The sequence below is a fragment of the Pongo abelii genome, chromosome 10 (assembly GCF_028885655.2).
Source record: "Pongo abelii isolate AG06213 chromosome 10, NHGRI_mPonAbe1-v2.0_pri, whole genome shotgun sequence".
Taxonomy (NCBI): domain Eukaryota; kingdom Metazoa; phylum Chordata; class Mammalia; order Primates; family Hominidae; genus Pongo; species Pongo abelii.
This window is the reverse complement of record NC_071995.2, coordinates 26496971-26517914: the sequence shown is the minus strand read 5'-3', so window position 1 is coordinate 26517914 and position 20944 is coordinate 26496971. Positions and strand designations below refer to the sequence as shown.

The window sequence follows — 20944 nt, the reverse complement described above, 5'->3', positions numbered from 1 at the left end:
AGCATTTACCCTTGAGACCTCTATGTTAAGGAAAGAAAGGGAATGTTGCAAGGAGGTGGTGCCGGCTTCTAAGAAAGTACCCAGGACTGAACGGCAGAAAGACCTGACATACCATATGTATAAATTGCTGTGGAAGTGAAAAGGAAAGAGAAAGTGTCTGAGGTAAAACTGGAGTGTGGGGTGCATGGAACAAATGGTTGGGTGCAGATTTGCTTTACGAATCATGAGCCTAGACGATAACTGAGACCATGTGGATGGATTACGTTTCTGCTAATGCCAGAATTTTTATAATCAGCATAAAAGTGCTATATAAAGCTTTCTCCTCTTCTATATTATAGTCCTTTTAAGATGTATGGAACATCAACTATAGGAAGAACATCATATTCACAGCTGTAAGAGGAAACAAGAACTTATCATGCACTTGATGTACAAAATAAATCTGTGATTTATGCTTGAGTGACCACAAAGTAGCATACACATAAGCGCAAATTCATTCATTTAAGAATTCCTTGTGTCTATTATGTACAAGATAAGTATCTCTGAGCTGCACGGAATGTGGCTTATCAGAAGGTGACCTAAGTTTCAAAGCAGATTTTGTTAAGATGAAGACAGAGATTGACAGGAGGTTTAAGACACTCTAAGTAGGGATTTAGAGTCACAGATTTCATGGATTAGGATTTAGAATCCACAGAGGGTCCACAGATTCACTCATTCAACATTCCATAAATATTTATTGAATGCCTTTTTGTGTCAGAGACTGTCTTAGGTGCTGGAAATTTAGCAGTAAATAAAACAGACCAAAACCCATGCCCTCACGGAGCTTACATTCTGATGGGAGACAGACAAGAAAACAAAATAGATAGTGTATTATTGAAGGTGATGAGAGCTCTGGAGAAAAAGTAGGAAAAGAGACAGATCTGGGACAAGGGAGAAATTACAGTATCAAAGATGATCTTTTTAGGGAAGATCTCCTTTTAAAAACACTTTGGAACAAAGATTTAAATGAGGTGCCAGAGGGGTAGCAAGTGCATATTCCCTGAGGAAGAAGCCTGCCTGGCATTTTCAAGGAACAGCCAGTAACCAATGTGTATCTACGGAAGTAAGGAAGGGAGAACAGTAGGATGAGAGTTCAGAGAAGAGGGTAGGGGATATCAAATAATTTAAGGCCATGTAGGATTTTTGAGAAGAATTTTGCTTTTATGTCAAGTGGAATGAGGGCCACTGATGATCTGGGAGTAGAGTGACTATGATCCGACATGAAGGATACTCCATTTTTTAACTATGTGAACTTGGGCCCACGTTTTAACCTCTAAATCTGTTTCTTCATTTGTAAAACAGTAAAAAGTATTTTACCTCATAAGGTTGTCGTGATGATTAAATAAGATGATACGATAAGTGCAAAAGATTTACCTTGTATTTAACATAGAGTAGGCACATTTTCTCCCCTTCCCTGTCTTTCACTTTTCTCTTCTGCCCCTTCCACCTGGCGCTAGGAGGGGGAGACTGGAATAAACCTTGCAGATTACAGCCCGTGTAAGAGTAGAAAGGAAAGGATGACAGTTGATGTAAAGCCTTGGTTAACAGACATAATAGCTGGGATTTAAATTCAGCTTTATTGGTGGTTTATGATGTGGACTAGAGGAATGGAACTGAAAGTAAGTCTCGGAGGAGGGGCGATCCTATCAGGTACAGGCGCTGCTTTTCCAGCCCTGAATCCTCAAGACTCTCCCAAGATACCTTTCTGGGTAGTTTATCAACACAGACTCCGGGTATGCTAGCATGTTTAATTGCCCCATTGTTTAATGTCTTAACTCCACGAACGTTAACTGATTAATCTGTCTTCTAATTAATGTTTGAATGACTCTCCTCAGGTTTAAACTACCAAGGGCACCTCTATTTAAAAACAGTTGTCTTTTGTTTGTGATTTTAGGGGCAATGGGTATAAGCAAAGTCCCTGTTTAAGAGACCTTCTGATGGGTTCAGAATATCAAGAAAGATAGCAAAATATCACAAGTCTCCTGACCCGAGAAGATTAGCGTTGAAAGGGTCTGTCGTGTTTGTTTGGGCCTTGGGCTAAATTCCCAGCCCGAGTGCTGAGGCTGATAATAATCGGGGCGGCGATCAGAAAGCCCAGGTGTGGGAAATCGTCCGCCCGGTCTCCGTAAGTCCCCGAAGTCGCCTCCCACTTTTGGTGACTGCTTGTTTATTTACATGCAGTCAATGATAGTAAATGGATGCGCGCCAGTATAGGCCGACCCCGAGGGTGGCGGGGTGCTCTTCGCAGCTTCTCTGTGGAGACCGGTCAGCGGGGCGGCGAGGCCGCTCGTGGCGTGGCCGCTCGCGGTGTCTCCCTGGTGGCATCCGCACAGCCCGCCGCGGTCCGGTCCCGCTCCGGGTCAGAATTGGCGGCTGCGGGGACTGCGTTGCGGCGAGGCAAGGGGCGGGCCGCCGCGTGGGTCCGGCAGTCCCTCCTCCCGCCAAGGCGCCGCCCAGACCCGCTCTCCAGCCGGCCCGGCTCCCCACCCTAGACCGCCCCAGCCACCCCTTCCTCCGCCGGCCCGGCCCCCGCTCCTCCCCCGCCGGCCCGGCCCGGCCCCCTCCTTCTCCCCGCCGGCGCTCTCTGCCTCCCCCCGTCCCTCTTCCCACACCGCCCTCAGCCGCTCCCTCTCGTACGCCCGTCTGAAGAGGAATCGAGCGCGGAACGCATCGATAGCTCTGCCCTCTGCGGCCGCCCGGCCCCGAACTCATCGGTGTGCTCGGAGCTCGATTTTCCTAGGCGGCGGCCGCGGCGGCGGAGGCAGCAGCGGCGGCGGCAGTGGCGGCGGCGACGGTGGCTGCGGCTCGGCCAGTACTCCCGGCCCCCGCCATTTCGGACTGGGAGCGAGCGCGGCGCAGGCACTGAAGGCGGCGGCGGGGCCAGAGGCTCAGCGGCTCCCAGGTGCGGGAGAGAGGTAGGGAGCGGACCACCCCTCCCGGGCCCGTGCTCGGGTCCCGACCCTCTTTGCCGGCGCCGGGCGGGGCCGGCGGCGAGTGAATGAATTAGGGGTCCCCGGAGGGGCGGGCGGGGGGCGCGGGCGCGGGGCCGGGGCGGGCGGGGTGAGAGGGGTCTGCAGGGGGAGGCGCGCGGACGCGGCGGCGCGGGGAGTGAGGAATGGGCGGTGCGGGGCTGAGGAGGGTGAGGCTGGAGGCGGTCGCCGCTGGTGCTGCTTCCTGGACGGGGAACCCCTTCCTTCCTCCTCTCCGAGAGCCGCGGCTGGAGGCTGCTGGGGAGAAACTCAGGCCGGGCCGGCTGCCCCTCGGGGCAGTGGGGTGCGGTGGAGGTTACTCCCGCGGCGCCCGGGCCTCCCCTCCCCCTCTCCCCGCTCCCGCACCTCTTGCCTCTCTTTCCAGCACTCGGCTGCCTCGGTCCAGCCTTCTCTGCTGCATTTGGCATCTCTAGGACGAAGGTATAAACTTCTCCCTCGAGCGCAGGCTGGACGGATAGTGGTCCTTTTCCGTGTGTAGGGGATGTGTGAGTAAGAGGGGAGGTCACGTTTTGGAAGAGCATAGGAAAGTGCTTAGAGACCACTGTTTGAGGTTATTGTGTTTGGAAAAAAATGCATCTGCCTCCGAGTTCCTGACTGCTCCCCTCCCCCATGTATGGGCTGTGACATTGCTGTGGCCACAAAGGAGGAGGTGGAGGTAGAGATGGTGGAAGAACAGGTGGCCAACACCCTACACGTAGAGCCTGTGACCTACAGTGAAAAGGAAAAAGTTAATCCCAGATGGTCTGTTTTGCTTGGTCAAGTTAAACCCGAAGAAAACCCGCAGAGCAGAAGCAAGGCTTTTTCCTTGCTAGTTGAGTGTATACAGCAATAGCAAAAATAGTACTTGAACTTTAATTTACCTGTTCTTGTCCTTTCCCCTATTTCTTATGTACTGCCCTCATCCCTCATCTCTTTTATACTACCCTCATTTTGCAGATGTGTTCTACATCTCAAGAATTATTACAGTACTCCAAAACAGCACTTACATGATTTTTTACATGATTTTTTAAACTTACAGAGGAATTGTAGCAATCCACCAGCTAACCGCCTGAAATAGACTTAAACATGTGAATCTCCTTTTTTTTTTTTTTGAGAGACAGCCTCGCTCTGTTGCCCAGGCTGGGGTGCAATGGCGTGGTATCGGCTCACTGAAACCTCCGCCTCCTGGGTTCAAGCAGTTCTCCTGCCTCAGCCTCCCGAGTAGCTGGGACTAGTAGGCGCTCGCCACCATGCCCAGCTAATTTTTGTATTTTTAGTAGAGACGGAGTTTCACCATGTTGATCAGGATGGTCTCCATCTGCTCTGTTGCCCAGGCTGGAGTGCAGTGGCGCGGTCTCGGCTCACTACAACCTCTGCCTCCTCCGTTCAAGCAATTCTCCTGCCTCAGCCTCCCGAATAACTGGGATTACAGGTGTCTGCTGCCATGCCTGGCTAATTTTTTGTATTTTTGGTAGAGACGGGGGTTTCACCATGTTGGCCAGGCTGGTCTCGAACTCCTGACCTCGTGATCTGCCCGCCTCGGCCTCCCATAGTGGCATGTGCATCTTACAGCTGAAGTCTAAGCCTTCTTAAATCTTGAGATCCATCAAAACAGACAGGTTTTCTAATTGTTATACAATGTATATGTTATGTTTATAATAGAAATCATTTTACAAATAAGTTATAAATGGGAAAGGTCTATTTGTGATTGTCAGCTCTGAATTAACCATGAAACTAGTGTCACTGAAGTGACTGAGGTCCAAAATGCTGACTCTGCATGTGATAGACTACAGATATCAAATATGGTTGCTAACAATAGTTTACTTTGAGACTGTAGCCATCCACAGTATACTTGCTTTTAAGAGATGGTAGATGGTAATTCAGTTTTATGAAAAATAAAAATGAATTTTTTTCCATAACAAAATTGTTGGATTCGAGTCCAGTCCACTCCTTACTAGTTTTTCTAACTCTGGGTGAGGGAACCCCTCCCAGCCCATGATCTTCATTTGATAAGACTCCTTTAGAACCCAGTTCTCTCTAGTGGATTTAAATGTGACTTGGTTTTAAAAATCTCATTCAAGGAATTTTTTTTTTTCTGGAAACAACCACCGCATAAACAAGTAAACCAGAAGATATATGTGGCTCTGAATTCATATATATACACAAACTCTAATCCAATGTCTGTCCACAGTATTTCCTAGGCTAGTAAACTTTTTGGCCTTAACGACCCCTCTACCCTCTTTCTTTTTTTGAGAGAGAGAGTCTCACTCTGTCACCCAGGCCGGAATGCAGTGGCGCGATCTCGGCCCACTACTACCTCTGACTCCCAGGCTCAAGCGATTCTCCCGCCTCAGCTTCCCGAGTACCCGGGATTACAGGCTCCGGCCACCGGGCTAATTGTATTTTTAGATACGGGATTTCACCATGTTGGCCAGGCTGGTCTCGACCTCCTGACCTCAGGTGATCCGCCCGCCTAAGCCTCCCAAAGTGCTGGGATTACAGGCCACCACACCCGGCCTACAGTCTTAAAAATTATCAAAGGGGCCGGGCACATTGGCTCTTATCTGTAATCCCAGCACTTTGGGAGACTGAGGCAAGAGCATCGCTTGAGGCCAGGAGTTGGAGACCAGCGTACTCAACATAGTGAGACCTTGTTATAAAGAAAAAAAAAATTCAGGATTAAAAAAAATCTTTGATTTGTGTGGGATTTATTAATATTTACCATATTGGAAATTAAAACAATTTTTAAAAATGTATTAATTCATTTAAAAATAGAAATAATAAGCCCATTACTTGGTAACATGAATAAATATTTTATGAAAAATAACTATTTTCCAAAACAAAACCAAAACTTAGAAGAGTGATATTGTTTCACACTTTAGTAAATCTCTTTAATGATGTGGCTTAATAGAAGATACGGATTCTTATATCTGCATCTGCATTCAATCTATTATGATCACACATCTGGAAAACTTGTGAAAGAATGGGAGTGAAAAGGGTAAAGGACATCTTAATGTTATTATGAAAACAGTTTTGACCTCTTGCACACCAGAGAAGTCTTAGTAACCTGAGGGGTTCCTAGACCACATTTTGAGAACTGTTTTAGGCTATGCAAACTGGTTGGGGGGAGGTTGGGGTAGGCAGAGAGGTAGAAGATACATTTTAGTGTAATTCTCCTCATCTATTCCTAATTGCTTTGGCCTACATTTGAAATAAAGCGTGGAGGCAAATGGGATAAGATACATGTTTGTAGTGGTTGTTAACTTCACCCTAGACAAGCAGCCAGTAAGTCTAGGTAGAGCAGAGTAAGGCGGGGAACTATACTGTGACTGTGTGTGATACAATTTTTCTAGCCTATGGTGCTTTTTGCGGCAGGGCTTAGGAGTAAGGTTAGTATGTTATCATTTGAGAAACCAAATTATTATTTTTGGTCTTCAGTAAATTATTATGCTGTGTATATTTAGTGTTTATCTACAATATATGCACATTCATTAATTTGGAGCTACTCATCCTATAATAAATAGTTTTGCATTTACTCCCATTTTTTTCTGCATTTCTCTCCTTATTTATAATTATGTGTTACATGAGGGAAAGGAGATGAAATTAAACATTCATATTATTTCAAAAAATTTGAAACAACTGACTAAAAAATATGTTTTATTTTCTGTATGGTGTTTGTTATACAAGCTGTCAATATTCATGCACCTGTTGGGAGACAGTGTATAAAAAGCAAAGAGTAACAGTCACATGGATTACTGATTACTGAGATATATTCACTTGCATCTTTTTTTTTTTTTTTTTTGAGATGGAGTCGCTCTGTCGCCCAGGCTGGAGTGCAGTGGCGCGATCTCGGCTCACTGCAAGCTCCGCCTCCTGGGTTCACGCCATTCTTCTGCCTCAGCTTCCCGAGTAGCTGGGACTGCAGGCACCCGCCGCCATGCCCGGCTAATTTTTTTGTATTTTTAGTAGAGACGGGGTTTCACCGGGTTAGCCAGGATGGTCTCGATCTCCTGACCTCGTGATCCACCCTCCTTGGCCTCCCAAAGTGCTAGGATTATAGGCGTGAGCCACCGAGCCCAGCTCACTTGCATCTCTTAACAACTGTTTTCTTACTAAAAACTGTTTATTTCTAATCTTTTTGTTTGTTTGTTTGTTTTGAGATGGAGTCTTACTCTGTCACCCAATCTGGAGTGCAGTGGCGTGAGCTGGGCTACTGCAACCTCCGCCTCGCAGGTTCAAGTGATTCTCCTTCCTCAGCCTCCCCAGTAGCTAGGACTACGGGAGAGCGCCACCACGCCTGACTAATTTTTGTATTTTTAGTTGAGATAGGGTTTCACTATATTGGCCAGGCTGGTCTTGAACTCCTGGACTCAGGTGATCCACCCGCCTTGGCCTCTGAAAGTGCCGGGATTACAGGCATGAGCCGCCGCACCCGGCTTTCTAATCTTTATCTTTTTGTGTGCAGCAGTGATACAGGATTATGTATTGTACTGAACAGTTAATTCAGAATTCTCTTAGTTTTTACCTTTATTTTCCGCAGAGATTTTTTTTTTTTTTTTGAGACGGAGTCTTGCTCTATCGCCAGGCTGGAGTGCAGTGGCGCGATCTCGGCTCACTGCAACCTCCGACTCCTATTTTCCCCAGAGAGATTTCACACATTAAAATGTCATCAAATATTGTTCTTCTCTGCCTCAGTGTTCAAATTTTTATTTCCCCGTGACACAGTCCAGCTTTATTTGACACTCATTCTCTCAACTCTCATCTGATTCTTACTGTTAATATTTATCCAAGAGAACTACTGCCATGATGCTTTAAAAGTTTTTCTGTAGCTGTTGCATATTGACTTATAACACTTAGAGGTGGGGGTCCACTAGGAAAACTGTAACAATAAGAGTGGAGATAGCTGTCAGCAACTTTTGTGAGGGTGTGCTACAGGGTGTAGAGCACTGTGCTGGACACTGGCATGAGTGAAGTCATGATATGATCCTTTGAGAGCCTTTAGCCGCCACAGAACAGCAGTCTGGCTGTTTAGATAGAACAACTTGATTTTAAGATAAAAGAACTATCTATGTAGCATTTATGCATTTTTCTTAAGCGTCGATGGAGGAGTTTGTAAATGAAGTACAGTTCATTACGATACACATCTGTAGTCAACTGGAATTTTCATGATTGAATTTTGTAAGGTATTTTGAAATAATTTTTCATGTAAAGGTGAGTTTGTATTAAAAGGTACTGGTGGAGTATTTGATAGTGTATTAACCTTATGTGTGACATGTTCTAATATAGTCACATTTTCATTATTTTTATTATAAGGCCTGCTGAAAATGACTGAATATAAACTTGTGGTAGTTGGAGCTGGTGGCGTAGGCAAGAGTGCCTTGACGATACAGCTAATTCAGAATCATTTTGTGGACGAATATGATCCAACAATAGAGGTAAATCTTGTTTTAATATTATGCATATTACTGGTGCAGGACCATTCTTTGGTACAGATAAAGGTTTCTGTGACCATTTTTGTGAGTACTTATTACAAGATAATTATGCTAAAAGTTAAGTTATCTGAAATGTACCTTGGGTTTCAAGTTATATGTAACCATCAATATGGGAACTTTACTTTCCTTGGGAGTATGTCAGGGTCCATGATGTTCACTCTCTGTGCATTTTGATTGGAAGTGTATTTCAGAGTTTTGTGAGAGGGTAGAAATTTGTATCTGGACCTAAAAGACAATCTTTTTATTGTAACTTTTATTTGTATGGATTTCTTGGTATTGTGACATCATATGTAAAGGTTAGATTTAATTGTACTGGTGAAATGTAATTGTTTGATGGTTGATTTTTTTAAACTTCATCAGCAGTATTTTCCTATCTTCTTCTCAACATTAGAGAACCTACAACTACCGGATAAATTTTGAAAAATGAATTATTTGCCTAAGGTGTGATTTATATAAAGGTACTATTACCAACTTTACCTTTGCTTTGTTGTCATTTTTAAATTTACTCAAGGAAATACTAGGATTTTAAAACAAATTCCTTGAGTAAATTTAAATTGTTATCATGTTTTTGAGGATTATTTTCAGATTTTTTTAGTTTAATGAAAATTTACCAAAGTAAAGACCAGCAGCAGAATGATAAGTAAAGACCTGTAAGACACCTTGAAGGTCATGTAGTAGAACTTCCATCCCAAGCAGATGAGGATTTGTTTAATCTCAAAGACCTCCAGGAGGGGACATTCCCCAACTGTCCTTGTTAACTCATTTTCAGAACATATTTATTAGCATATTTTACAGGTAATTTGAATCTTCATGTTAAAGTTAACATCATGGAGATGGAAAATAAGCATATCACCTTGTCTTTGAAATAGCCCCATATTGTTAGATTATTTCTTAGGCTTCTTTACCCTGGGTTAAGCAGTCCTAGTCCTTTAGCATTTATTCTACATCTAGTGTACTAATTTTAAAAAATCAGTTCTGAAAAATTTCTAAGAACTTTCTTGAAGTTCCAAGCTGTGAAATCTAGAACAGGTCAAAGTGCCCTGTTAACGTACTGTACTGTGTAATGTCTTGAAGAAACACTTTGCACTGAGGCGAGTTCTGAGGGCATTGGTGGCCTTGGGAAGATACTTATGCAGTTTAGAACCTAGAGAGTTGATTAGATAACTAATCATAAGGAAAGTCAAGTATTTTTGGTACTATATAAAAAAGTGGAGAAATAATGCCTATTTGCAAAGATTTGATTTAAACATAAAAGCAACTTTATTTGGCTTCCAATTTTGAGAATTTACAACAGTAAAGGGGAACAGTCTAATTGAAGTAGACTGCCTATGCAATAGTCTCTGTATATTTACTTTTGACAAGTTAATTCAATGTGTACTATAGTTTTATTTGTTTCTTTGTAGAGGTTTGAATAGTGCACCCATTTTAATTGTATTGCAAATTCAGGGTTACTTGGCAGACTCTACTATTTAAATCAGATGTAAAAGGAAGTTTTAATATAATTCATTTTATGCCTGAAAGTTTTCCTGGGATTTTGGAAGGTGATTTTACTGGAAATGCTGTCCATCTTCCCTGAAAATCTGAGAAATTCCATTATAGTTTGTTTCCAATCAGAGGTCATGAGTGCTATATGAGTATATACAGCATGACGTCATGAATGTGATAAAGTGGGTTAGGAAACCTTTTGCTAATGATTGTTAAAATGCAATATAAATGTTGAAGAAATAAAGCTAACAGTTAAGCCTTTATTTGGGGGGAAGGTTGAAAAAGTTTATAAACTTAAACCTATAACTCTGCTTATGATTTCTGCCAAACCAGAAGACTTGACTCTGGGAAGCATTGATTACCTGTGAACTTTGAAACTGACAGCCCCTGATGTAGTTTAGTCACCTGGGAAAAGGTATCTGAGATTATCTCTTATCTCCCAAGTTACAATGAGTCTCTGAGGGAACTGACACATTACATTAAGTTCTTGGTGTAGTTAAACTGTAAGAAAGGCAGGAGAACTTAGTAGTTAAATAGTTGGTTAAATGGAAATGCTGACTCCATGTTATTGTAAAAAGTTAAAAATTTAGGAGGATATGGGGATTTCACTGCCATTATAGGTTTTGATTGGTATTTACCAATCAGTGTGGGTCAGAGAAAATTAGAAAGGATATGACTGCACATTTTGGAATTAGCAGTTTTTCTACATTTAAAATGGAAATAAATTTTTTAAAAATTTAAATCAAGTAATACTGTATTTTTTGGTGATTTAGATTTTGCAAAATTTACACTAAGAGATAGTAAGGAGGATGGCTATTGTTTCTTTCAGTAATGTCTCTGAGAGGTTGAAACTCACCTAAGGATACGTAGCTAATAAGTGGTGGGATTTGAATTTAAATTCTCTGAGACCAAGTTAAGTAGAATTTGCACTGTACTCTGAAAATTAGCTGTCTTTCAAATTAAGAAAATATTTACTAATGGAGACTAATTCAGATTTGTAAGTATACCAAAATTTGAACTTAGCCTAATATCTAATGGCAACTTAGTGGCAGAGATATGATGTAAAATCATTCAGGTATGACACATAGATGGAGTATGTTTGTATTCGAGGCTGTGCACATAATCACCTTTACTTGTATTGTGAAGTATATATTGTTATCTTTTATGAAGCCCACTAAAGAGATAATGAAATACCTTGTTATTAGGGCAAGATTATTGAAAACTCAAAATAGCCCCCAAACACAATACTTGGCTAGAAATATATACCTTTATAGTTCAGAGATCACTTATTATCAAAACCTTGAAGTTTGTTTTCTAAGGTAAAATTTGGTGGAAGAGGAAAAGTCTCGTTTTAAAAAAATGTAGGTAGTTACAGAGATCAGAATGATTAGTTGGTCACTTACCAAATATATATTAAGTATCTATTGTATATAATATGCTAGTAAGAATAAACATAGCAGGAAGTATTTTTTCCTAGGCTCTAATTGTTTGACATCTGCATGCTTTTATTGTGGCACTTATAATTCAGTTCAAGTATTATGCCCTTCTTTGATGGAACAGTTTCCTATTCAGTAAGGAAGACCAGATTAATCATTGGATTGGTTTGTTTCATCTTTAGTGTTCTGAGCTGTAGAGTATTTATTTACCAAGGTTTATCAGTTTTCAGTTTCTTTTATTTTTCCATGTTCATTGTAGAATTCCTTTTACCTACGAATGAAGTATGTAGATTATAGAGAGAAAATCTGTAAAATTAAACTGATACTGAAGAGTGGTATAAGAAAAGCCTTATATAATTTGTAAGCTGTTATTCTTCTGAGTTTATACATATATCTGTAGTAATCAATGAGGGATGGTTGGGTGACTGCCCTCCAGGGGACATTTGGCAACATCTGGAGATGTTTTTGGTTGCCACAACTTGGGGAGAGAGGACTGCTACTGGCATCTATTGAGTAGATGCTATTACTTTAAATGGCAAAGCTGCAGTTACCTTTGCACCAACCTAATATTAAACTTCCTGCAGTGCTTGGGAAAGCCCCCACAACAGGGTTATCTGACCCCAAACCTCAATAGTGTTAAGGTCCAAACCCTGATATGTTAACCTGTAGCTTTAAACATCCTTTAAATTGTCAAATTCATGTCCCTGACATAAGGTTTATGTTAGATTTTCAAGTATAACAAAGATTTAAACTTTACCTTTTGTACATTAATAATATGTTAGCTTACTCCAGTCTTCTATTAAAACGTTCTGTTTTTAAAATCAGAGGCACACAGCAATTTTATAAATCATTTCTCTTCAAGGCTGTGAAGCTCTCCCCACTTTTGGGAGTGCCCTCTACTGGTCAAATTATTTGCTTTATAACAAGTAACAATGAAATCCTAAGTTTGTGTAGTTTCCCTGTTTAAACTATGGGTGTCATCAATTTATAAATATATTCATTTTATTTAAAAGTCTTATTTTATATGATTGATTGCAAAAAACTTAAAGTATCATTTTTACTGTCTGCCAATATTAATATAAAGATTACTGTCTGTATTAGTTAGGCCTAACTAATTAGGTGAGTATAGTGAACTAAGAAAGGAAACGAGGCAGTATATAAGAAAATAGGGTGGTTCAGTTGTTGACACTTACTGAGCTTACTTTGTTGAAGGGACTAAAAGGCAGCAGTGTGGCTCTCTGAGCTTCTTTGCATGCACTCAGGAGCTGCTTAGTGGAGTCCAAGGCTTGGTGGTGTGTTACAGGGGGTGATATGAGGGTCCTATTCAGAAGTGGCAAATTGTGAAAGTTCACATTTTGTAGAGTTTTATAGGACTGTAGAATAGTTGTGAGCACCTGATTTTTAGAATAAACTAACACAAAACTCAGGTACTGTATTTAGGTCAAATTAAGAATAAGTATTTATTTAGTAAGTATTTATTAAGACCTGAATATAAAACTTTACTGGTCATGGTTTTTTTCTACCTTGGGTTTTTATAAATCCAAAGCTTTAAAAACGTGCAAATGGAAGTTGGTAATGGAAGTAAGTGAAAGGAAAAAATGATTTTATGGTTTGGAATCTCCTAAGATTCTGGTTTTAACAATACAACTAATTCCTTAATCCTAGAAATGTTCTTCACTGCCCACTTTGTACCATGCAGTCTTCCTGTGGGCTAGAGATACACTGAGGCGCAAAACAGACCAGATTCCTGCCTTCATGGAGCTTATTAGTTTTAGGTATCTCTAGATTTCTTATAATACCTATTACAATGCCTGCACATCAGTTCATTCACGTGGGTTCAGCGTAGTACTCAGTACATGGCAAATTCAAGTTTTACTTTTGGGAACTTCATGGATTTTTTTCTAATATCTTCTATCCATAATTGGTTGAATCTGTAGATGCAGTACCCATGGATATGGATGGCCAACTTTATTTTGAAGAGCAGTGTTTCTAGGCAATCATGCTAATTATATATGACTTAATTTAGAGGCTTTATACTTAAGAGCATTACATTTCTTGCGTCTCTTAACCATTATTATTTCATAATGTGTAGGTTATGGAACAGTTAAATTATTGGGATCTTAATATAGAAATTAGTAGAAATAAGCCAGGTGTGGTGGCTCATGCCTGTAATCTTAGCACTTTGGAAGGCTGAGGCTATTTGCTGTACTATTTTTTACTACTTTTCTATAGGTTTGAAATTTTTTCAAAATAAAACATTGAAAAAAGTATCCAAGGTAGTTACTGTGTCCCTCCTTAATCCTTTCAAATATTTTATGTTCACTATTTCTATTAATTTTTTTTGTTTTTGAGATGGAGTCTCGCTCTGTTGCCCAGGCTGGAGTGCAGTGGGGAGATCTTGGCTCACTGCAGCCTCCACCTCCCGGGTTCCAGCCATTCTCCTGCCTCAGCCTCCTGGGTAGCTGGGATTACAGGCATGCGCCACCACACCCAACTACATTTTGTATTTTTGGGAGAGACAGGGTTTCACCATGTTGGCCAGGCTAGTCTCGAACTCCTGACCTCGTGATCTGCCCACCTCAGCAGTGTCACTGCTTCTAGACCCTTTTCAAGGCACAGAGCTCAGAAATGCATGTTATTAAGAAATCAAGAGTTAACTATTTTTCACCTTTCTCCCGCAGTGAGAACCCCGGTTCTACCCTGTTTCTCGTGTAAATTTTAATGCTAAACTATATACTTGTGAAATAAAAATGATAATGTCATTCTTAAATTATGGATCTTGCAGTATTATCTAAGTAACATAGACTGAGTGATTTAACTTTAGGTTTCCTTATTTGTGGAATTTGGATAAATATTTTTCTCCCTTGAGAAAAGTGAGACTCCTTTCTCATTATCAGAGTATTCTTAAACCATTAAGGCAAACATTTGGGAAAAAATTGAGCTATCTGGCTGCATAAAAATTAAGTTTTCTTTAACAAAGGTAGAAGACAAATGAAAACCTAGAAAAACCATTTGGTTCAAGTAACAGGAAGCTATCTTATATATGAATTAGAGAAAAGCAAACACACAAATAGAAAAAAGGGATGGGGGGTACTAAAGATATAAATAGCTTGTCTACCAAAAAAGAAATAAAATAAATAACATGAACATATAAAAAAACACTTACTTCATGAATATGATGCAAGTTCAAACAATAAATAACATTTCTGTACTTTCATATTGGCTAAGGTTAAAATGATAACTACTAGGAAGCATATGGGGAAGTGTGCGCCTTGCACTGTACTGGGAGTATAGACCCTCAGACTTTATGGAGGTCAGTCTGGAAATATGTTTCAAAATGTAAACTACATGTCCTTTGACCAGGTAATTCAACTCTTGAAATTTATCCAAGGATTTAACTGGATAAATGTTTAAGATGTATATATAAGAATGTTTATTGTAGTGTTGTTTATGATTTAAAAAAAATGGAAGTCTTCATGTCTACCAATAGAGAATGGGTGAATAAATTATGGTATCTCCATACATACAGATTACATAGTTGCTGGAAATATTAGGTAGATTTAGATATACTGATGTTCAAAAATGTCCATTATGTAAGTGAAGCTGGGTCACAGCACCTTGTGTTGAGTATGATTTCATCTAAAAACAAAATTACTCCCTCATTCTTTGTGGTGTTTTAGTTTTTTAAAATAAGCTTATACCGTTGGGGCTGGGGGACAAGTAAATACTCATTTTGGAGAGAGAAAAGAGCACTAAAGTTTCAGATACCATTAGATTATTTCATGCTTCTTTTTCAAGCCTCAATAAATTTTATAATTCACATGTAGTCTTGGATTAAGGAAATTGCTATTAAGGCTAAATAAATAATATCTGAGAGGTATATAATATAAAATATGAACATTATATTGGCATTAAGATTGAATCCACGGTCATTCCAGCCTCTCATTCTTACCTAGACTTCAAGTGATCACTTGTGGGCAAATGCCATGTGACTTGAACAGGTTACACATGTATGCTCATTATATCGTTATTTTCGAAATTTGTCATATAAATTTTCCTTGAGTTCATTCAGATTTTTGAACTAGTTTTTTCTCTTGGGAGTAGTACACACTTAATTCTCTCTAGTACTGAGCTGATGTTCACCATTCTTATAATTTCAAGTGTCCAGCATTTAGTAAAGAAGTCTTTGTTTTCTTTATCCTTACTTGTAGTGAATGTCTTAGTTTTTAATTGAAAATTCTGCCATGAAAATAAGCTCTTTAAACATCTTCACTCCCTAATCAAAACAGAAATCCTTCATAGCCTTCAGTTTTAGCTATCCTTCCCTGTGATTTGTCCAGCTCCATTATATTTATTTTGAAATACGGTGACCAGTTTTGCAAAATTATTTCAACTGTAGATGCCCAATGATTTTGTAAGGAGAAGATACTGTTTCTGAACAGTTCCCAGTAGCCAGTGGCCTGCCCCTACTTTTTGGCCTGCGTGTAGTATATAAAATAATGCAGTTAACTTTTTATAGCACTTTTCATTTTATAAAGAGATTTTCGTGGTCTTTAATACTAATCTATGTATAAAATCCTGTATGCAGTTTTTTACCTACCTTCACAGCTGAAGGAACAGTAGCTTAGAGAAGATGTGAGATAAAGTAGTTTGTCCCAGCCCACAGCACAAATAAGTGAAGTTCTTTGGCTGTCCATAGATCGAAGACTCCCAAGTCTGTCTCTAGCCTGGACTTCTGTCCTGAGCACCAGACATGTATGTATATCAAGATGCCTGCAGGTGATATCCACCAGGACAACCCATGAGTACAGGGAATTCAACAGGCCCAGTATCACTTATCTTTTCCTTCGCCCTCCCCTTTGTACTCATCCCCTGTCAGTAAACTCTGTTATTTTAAAAAATTGAAATGTATTCGCATAGCATACAATTTACCCTTTTCAAGTGTACATGGTTTTTAGTATATTCACAAGGGTTGTGCAGTCATTACTACTAATTCCAGAATGTTATTATCACCCCAAAAGAAGTCCCACATCCATTAGCAGCCACTCCCCAATCCCTTCTCCCACCAGCCTCTAAAAACTGCTAATTTTTCCGTCTCTGTGGATTTGTCTACTCTGATTATTTCATATAAAGAGAATCGTACAGACGTGGCCTTTTGTGTCTGGCTTCCTCCACACAGGATGATGTTTTCAGAGTTCATCTATGTTTTTGCTTGTTGTTCATTCCTTCATTCCTTTTTCTGGCTGAATAATACTCTGTTATATGGATATACCTTACTTTGTTTATCTGTTCATTTGATGGGCATTTGATTGATTTCCTCTTTTTGGCTATTTTGAATAATGCCACTATAAACATTTATGTACAGGTTTTTGTGTGACCATATGTTTTCACTTCTCTCAGGTGTGTATCTAAGGTGGAATTGCTGGGTTATATGGTAGCTCTGTCTTTGACTTTTTGAGGAACTGCCAAGTGGTTTTCGATAGTGATTGTACTATTTACATTCCTACCAACAATTTTACCTAAGTATTTCTCAAATCTATTTAATCTCCTTGATGCATACTGCTGTTGCTGCCTTAGTTCAAGTTTTGTCATTTCTTGTAATAATTCCTAGCTCATCTCCCAGTCTCCGCTCCCCTCTCTCCCTCCCTCCCCCCTTCTTCTCTCTCTCTTATTTCTACCCATTTTTAACATTTATAGAAGTCAAAAGTCTAGTTCAGAAAGCAGAAACCACACTAGATATTTCAGCACGGAGAACGAATTAGGTGTTGGAAGACTGAAAGGCAAAAAAACACTGAAGTAACATAGTAACATCAAGAATGGCCACTACTCCTAAGATTCAGGGAATACTGGGAAGATTTGGGGGTTATCAGAACTGGAAGCTCAGATGAGGGGCCCCTTGTCGCTGAGGCTTAATCCCTGCGGAGGTGCCTTTGGCTGCTACTGGTGCATCTGAGTGGGTATGATGAGTCAGTGTCTGGGAAAACATTTTGTCCCTTTCTGTAATTTGCCATGATAATGCTAGTAATGAATCTGATCTCCCTTCCTATTTTAAAAACCTTTTAGTGATTTCGTATAGGATGAAGTTTAAAACTCCTTAATATGATACACATGACCCTCCATAAGCTGGCCTCTGCTTGATTGTCCAGTTTCACTTCTTGGTGCTTATTCTAAGGCCTCTAAGCCTTAGAGATCCTCTAAGTCTTTGGGATCCCCAAACCCCGGGCTGCGGACTGGTACCCACCTGTGGCCTATGAGGAACTGGGCTGCACAGCTGGAAGGAGGTGAGCATTACTTGCCTTAGCTCCTGTCAGATCGGTGGCATTAGATTCTCATAGGAGCGTGAACCTATGAGAACTGCCCATGCAAAGATCTAGGTTGCATACTCCTTAGGAGAATCTAACTAATGCCTGATGGTCTGAGGTGAAACAGTTTCATCCTGAAATCACCCCCAACTCGGTCCGTGGAAAAATTGTCTTCCACGAAACCGGTCCCTGGTGCCGGAAAAGTTGGGGACCGCTGTTCTAAGCTAAAGTTATATGGAGCTCCTTGGTTCTGTGTCCTCAGCATGCTGTTCTATGTTTTTTACATTCTCTTCGCTCCTTCCTGCTTGGAATGTCCTTCCCCTCCCCTGTCTTTCTTAATTTGTACAAAGTTGATCTCTCCTGTGTGCCACCATTGTACTTCGTCTTGCATATGGTGTTACATTCATTTTATTTTAATTATTTACGTTCATGTCTCTTTCTCTCACCTTAGTTGCTTGAGGTCAGAAACTATATAATGTGTGACACGGAATGTGACACCTAGATTTTCAATAAGTGTTTCTATGATACAAGGGAGAGTGATGTGGGTAGATGGGAATGAACTCATCAACCTCTGTTTACATACCCTAAATTCCCTGTTTCTTCCCTATTATAATTCTGACAGTCTACAACAGTCTTTGATGGCTTATAAACTAAAAGTGTGGAACACATCATTCTACAATGAATTTAAATAACCTTTCGGAAGAGTAACGTAAAGTAGTTGAGCATTAATTGAGTAAAAGTTTCTCATCTTTCCCTACAGGTGTTATTAAGCAGTATGTAAAAAGTCCTTACAATACTTAATACATTAAAAAAACGTACAATTTCAAGAGGAAATCCCCAAGTAATACATTATTGACATTTTCAGCAGTTCTAGTTATATTGAGAAGAGCATCTCATGGAATTGGCAGCATGAAGGTGGAGATTAAATGAGATGATGTTTGTAATATGCTTATGACAGTATCTGGCATATAAGTAAGGGCTCAGTAAGTGTTGACTGCTGTAATCACTATTAATACTAGTATGATTACCTTTAGTAAAAGTTATGAGTTTCTCTAGGTTTTTTGTTTACTACAATATAGTAAACAAAATCTATACTTGGAATGTATATATTGTTTTGTTTTGATACATGGAATATGTCTTTCTGTGTCAGGGTCACTGCCTGAGTTGGAAAACCCATACTCGAGTATGTTAAAAGATGAACACACTGAATAATTTAGTTATTATAATGGAAAAATGACAAACTTGATGTTCTGGTTAATGAGGTTATCTTATCTTGAATGAGTTAGCTTTTAAATTTCTCAAAATAAGGGCATTTAATAAACCACGAAACACTTCATTAAAAAAATTACGCAAGTCAGTGTAAAAGAAGATTAAAATTCCACATGGGCAAAGGACACACGTTGGCGATAAATATGAAGATAAGAAAAAAAACCTATATAACATTATTACTCCTCAAAGAAATTGGTATGAAAACAATAAAAATTTGTAGCTTATCAAACCAACAAAAATTTAAAAGTATGAAATCCATTTTAAGTAATGATAAAATGGGTGCACTCTTAGTGCTTTCTAGAATAGTAGTATAATGAACCTCGTGTGTACCAACCAGCTCTTTCGTATCTTAACATATAGCAACATTTGGTTTAGCTCTTTTTTTTTCCAAGATAGAAAAGTTAATACTGTTGAAGACTCCTGCATTCTTTTCCTTAGTCTTGTTTTCTTCCCTCCCATAAATGTATTAAAATCTCTGTGTGTATTGTTTTGGTTGTATTTTTACATAAAACTTTACATATTATATACAATTTAATTGAAGGTAAAATTTATTAAATTATTCTTAATATATATTGCAATTTAAAAATTAACAGCTTCATCGTCTTGATAAAATTTATAGTATCTTAAACCTGTGCTTGTTTTCCTAAGAGAACATTGAAACATAGATTTTAAAACAAATTGTTGAAAGATTAAAAAATCTACCTTTGCAAACTGTTACATTGAAAGTGGGGCATTTGTTGTGAACATTCATTTCAAATATGTAGTATCTTCAGAATATTTGAGAAGGATTTGTATTATATAATTGAAAAATCTGTTAAATTGTATTTATGTTAACTGCTTAATTCTAATAAAAATTTCCATTCATTTTTTAGTATCTGCATATATTTACATCAAATGGATTCATTCACTTATTTATGAGGCAGTACTGATTACCTATAGTGTTCAAGACTGTTAGGTAGAGGGTGTGTAGTGGTGAGTAAAACAGGCGTGAGCCCTACCAACACGGAGTTTAAAGCCTAATAGAGGACATAGACTTAAACAATTTCACAAGTAAATACATAATTACAAATTATAATACATGCTGTGAAGGAAACATAGGAGGTACCAGGGAAGGAAGAATGCTTTGCATTTTTATTTTTAAGACTGAAGAGTGCTATTGGAGGACTTTGAGCAAGTGAATGACATGGTCTAACCTACCTTCATTCACTCGTTCATTCATTCATTCATTCATTCATTCATTCATTTTCTTCCTGGCTCAAGCAGTCCTCCCACCTGAACCCCCCAAGGAGCTGGGACTAAAGGTATGCACCACCACGCCTAATTGTTTTTGTATTTTTGATGGGATTTTACCATGTTGGCCAGGCTGGTCTTGAACTCCTGACCTCAGGTGATCCACCTGTCTCGGCCTCCCAAAGTGTTGGGATTATAGGTGTAAGCCATGGTGCCTAGCCCTAACCTACATTTATAAACTATCACTTGCTGCTGTGTGGAGAATATATTGTAAGATTAACAGCAGGGATACCTGCTAGGAAGCAATTGCTGCAGATTGCCTGAGACAAAATAGTTATCATGGACTAGGGTGATGGTGGTGGTGGTGGTAGGTGGTTGGATGTAGGATATATTTTGAAAATGGGTAAATGGTGCAAGATTGTGGGTCAGTTTTAAATGCTTAGGTAAATTTACTTTGTAAGACATTTTAGGATGCCATGTTAAGAATCTCTTTATAACTGTCATTTAAAAAAAAACACATATTTTCGTAGCATAATTTCCCATAGTAGCATTACTGTGTCAAAGGCTATGAACATTTGAATGACTTTAGATAAATACTGTAATTGCTTTCCAAAAATATTCTGCTTATTATATCACCAGAAATGTTTGAATTATGTCTGCAATTCAGTCTTGCCAGTATAGTACATTTCATTTAGAAAAATTTTTTATTATGTAGATGGAAAAAA

The 20944-nt window shown here is 39.5% G+C and overlaps 2 protein-coding genes across 5 annotated transcripts in view; one reads left to right on the top strand and one right to left on the bottom strand.

Moving 5' to 3' along the window:
• Positions 1-2652: 2652 nt before the first annotated feature.
• The window catches only part of KRAS (KRAS proto-oncogene, GTPase), a 45756-nt gene continuing 27464 nt past the window's right edge, over positions 2653-20944 (top strand). Inside the window, exons 1-2 of one of the 4 annotated variants that reach the window (XM_054526965.2) lie at positions 2653-2938; positions 8319-8440. In XM_054526965.2, coding sequence (XP_054382940.1) covers positions 8330-8440 — 111 coding nt within the window. In that variant the 5' untranslated portion in view covers positions 2653-2938; positions 8319-8329. Of the gene's footprint in view, positions 2952-8318; positions 8441-20944 lie in introns of all 4 variants that reach the window. The other 3 variants (XM_024257554.3, XM_063712069.1, XM_024257553.3) reach the window with 3 other exon arrangements.
• The window catches only part of ETFRF1 (electron transfer flavoprotein regulatory factor 1), a 47042-nt gene continuing 37563 nt past the window's right edge, over positions 11466-20944 (bottom strand). Inside the window, exons 5-6 of the transcript XR_008511863.2 lie at positions 16019-16191; positions 11466-11689 (exon numbers count right to left, since the gene is read on the bottom strand). The gene's annotated coding sequence lies outside the window, so the exon portion shown is untranslated. The remainder of the gene's footprint in view (positions 11690-16018; positions 16192-20944) is intronic.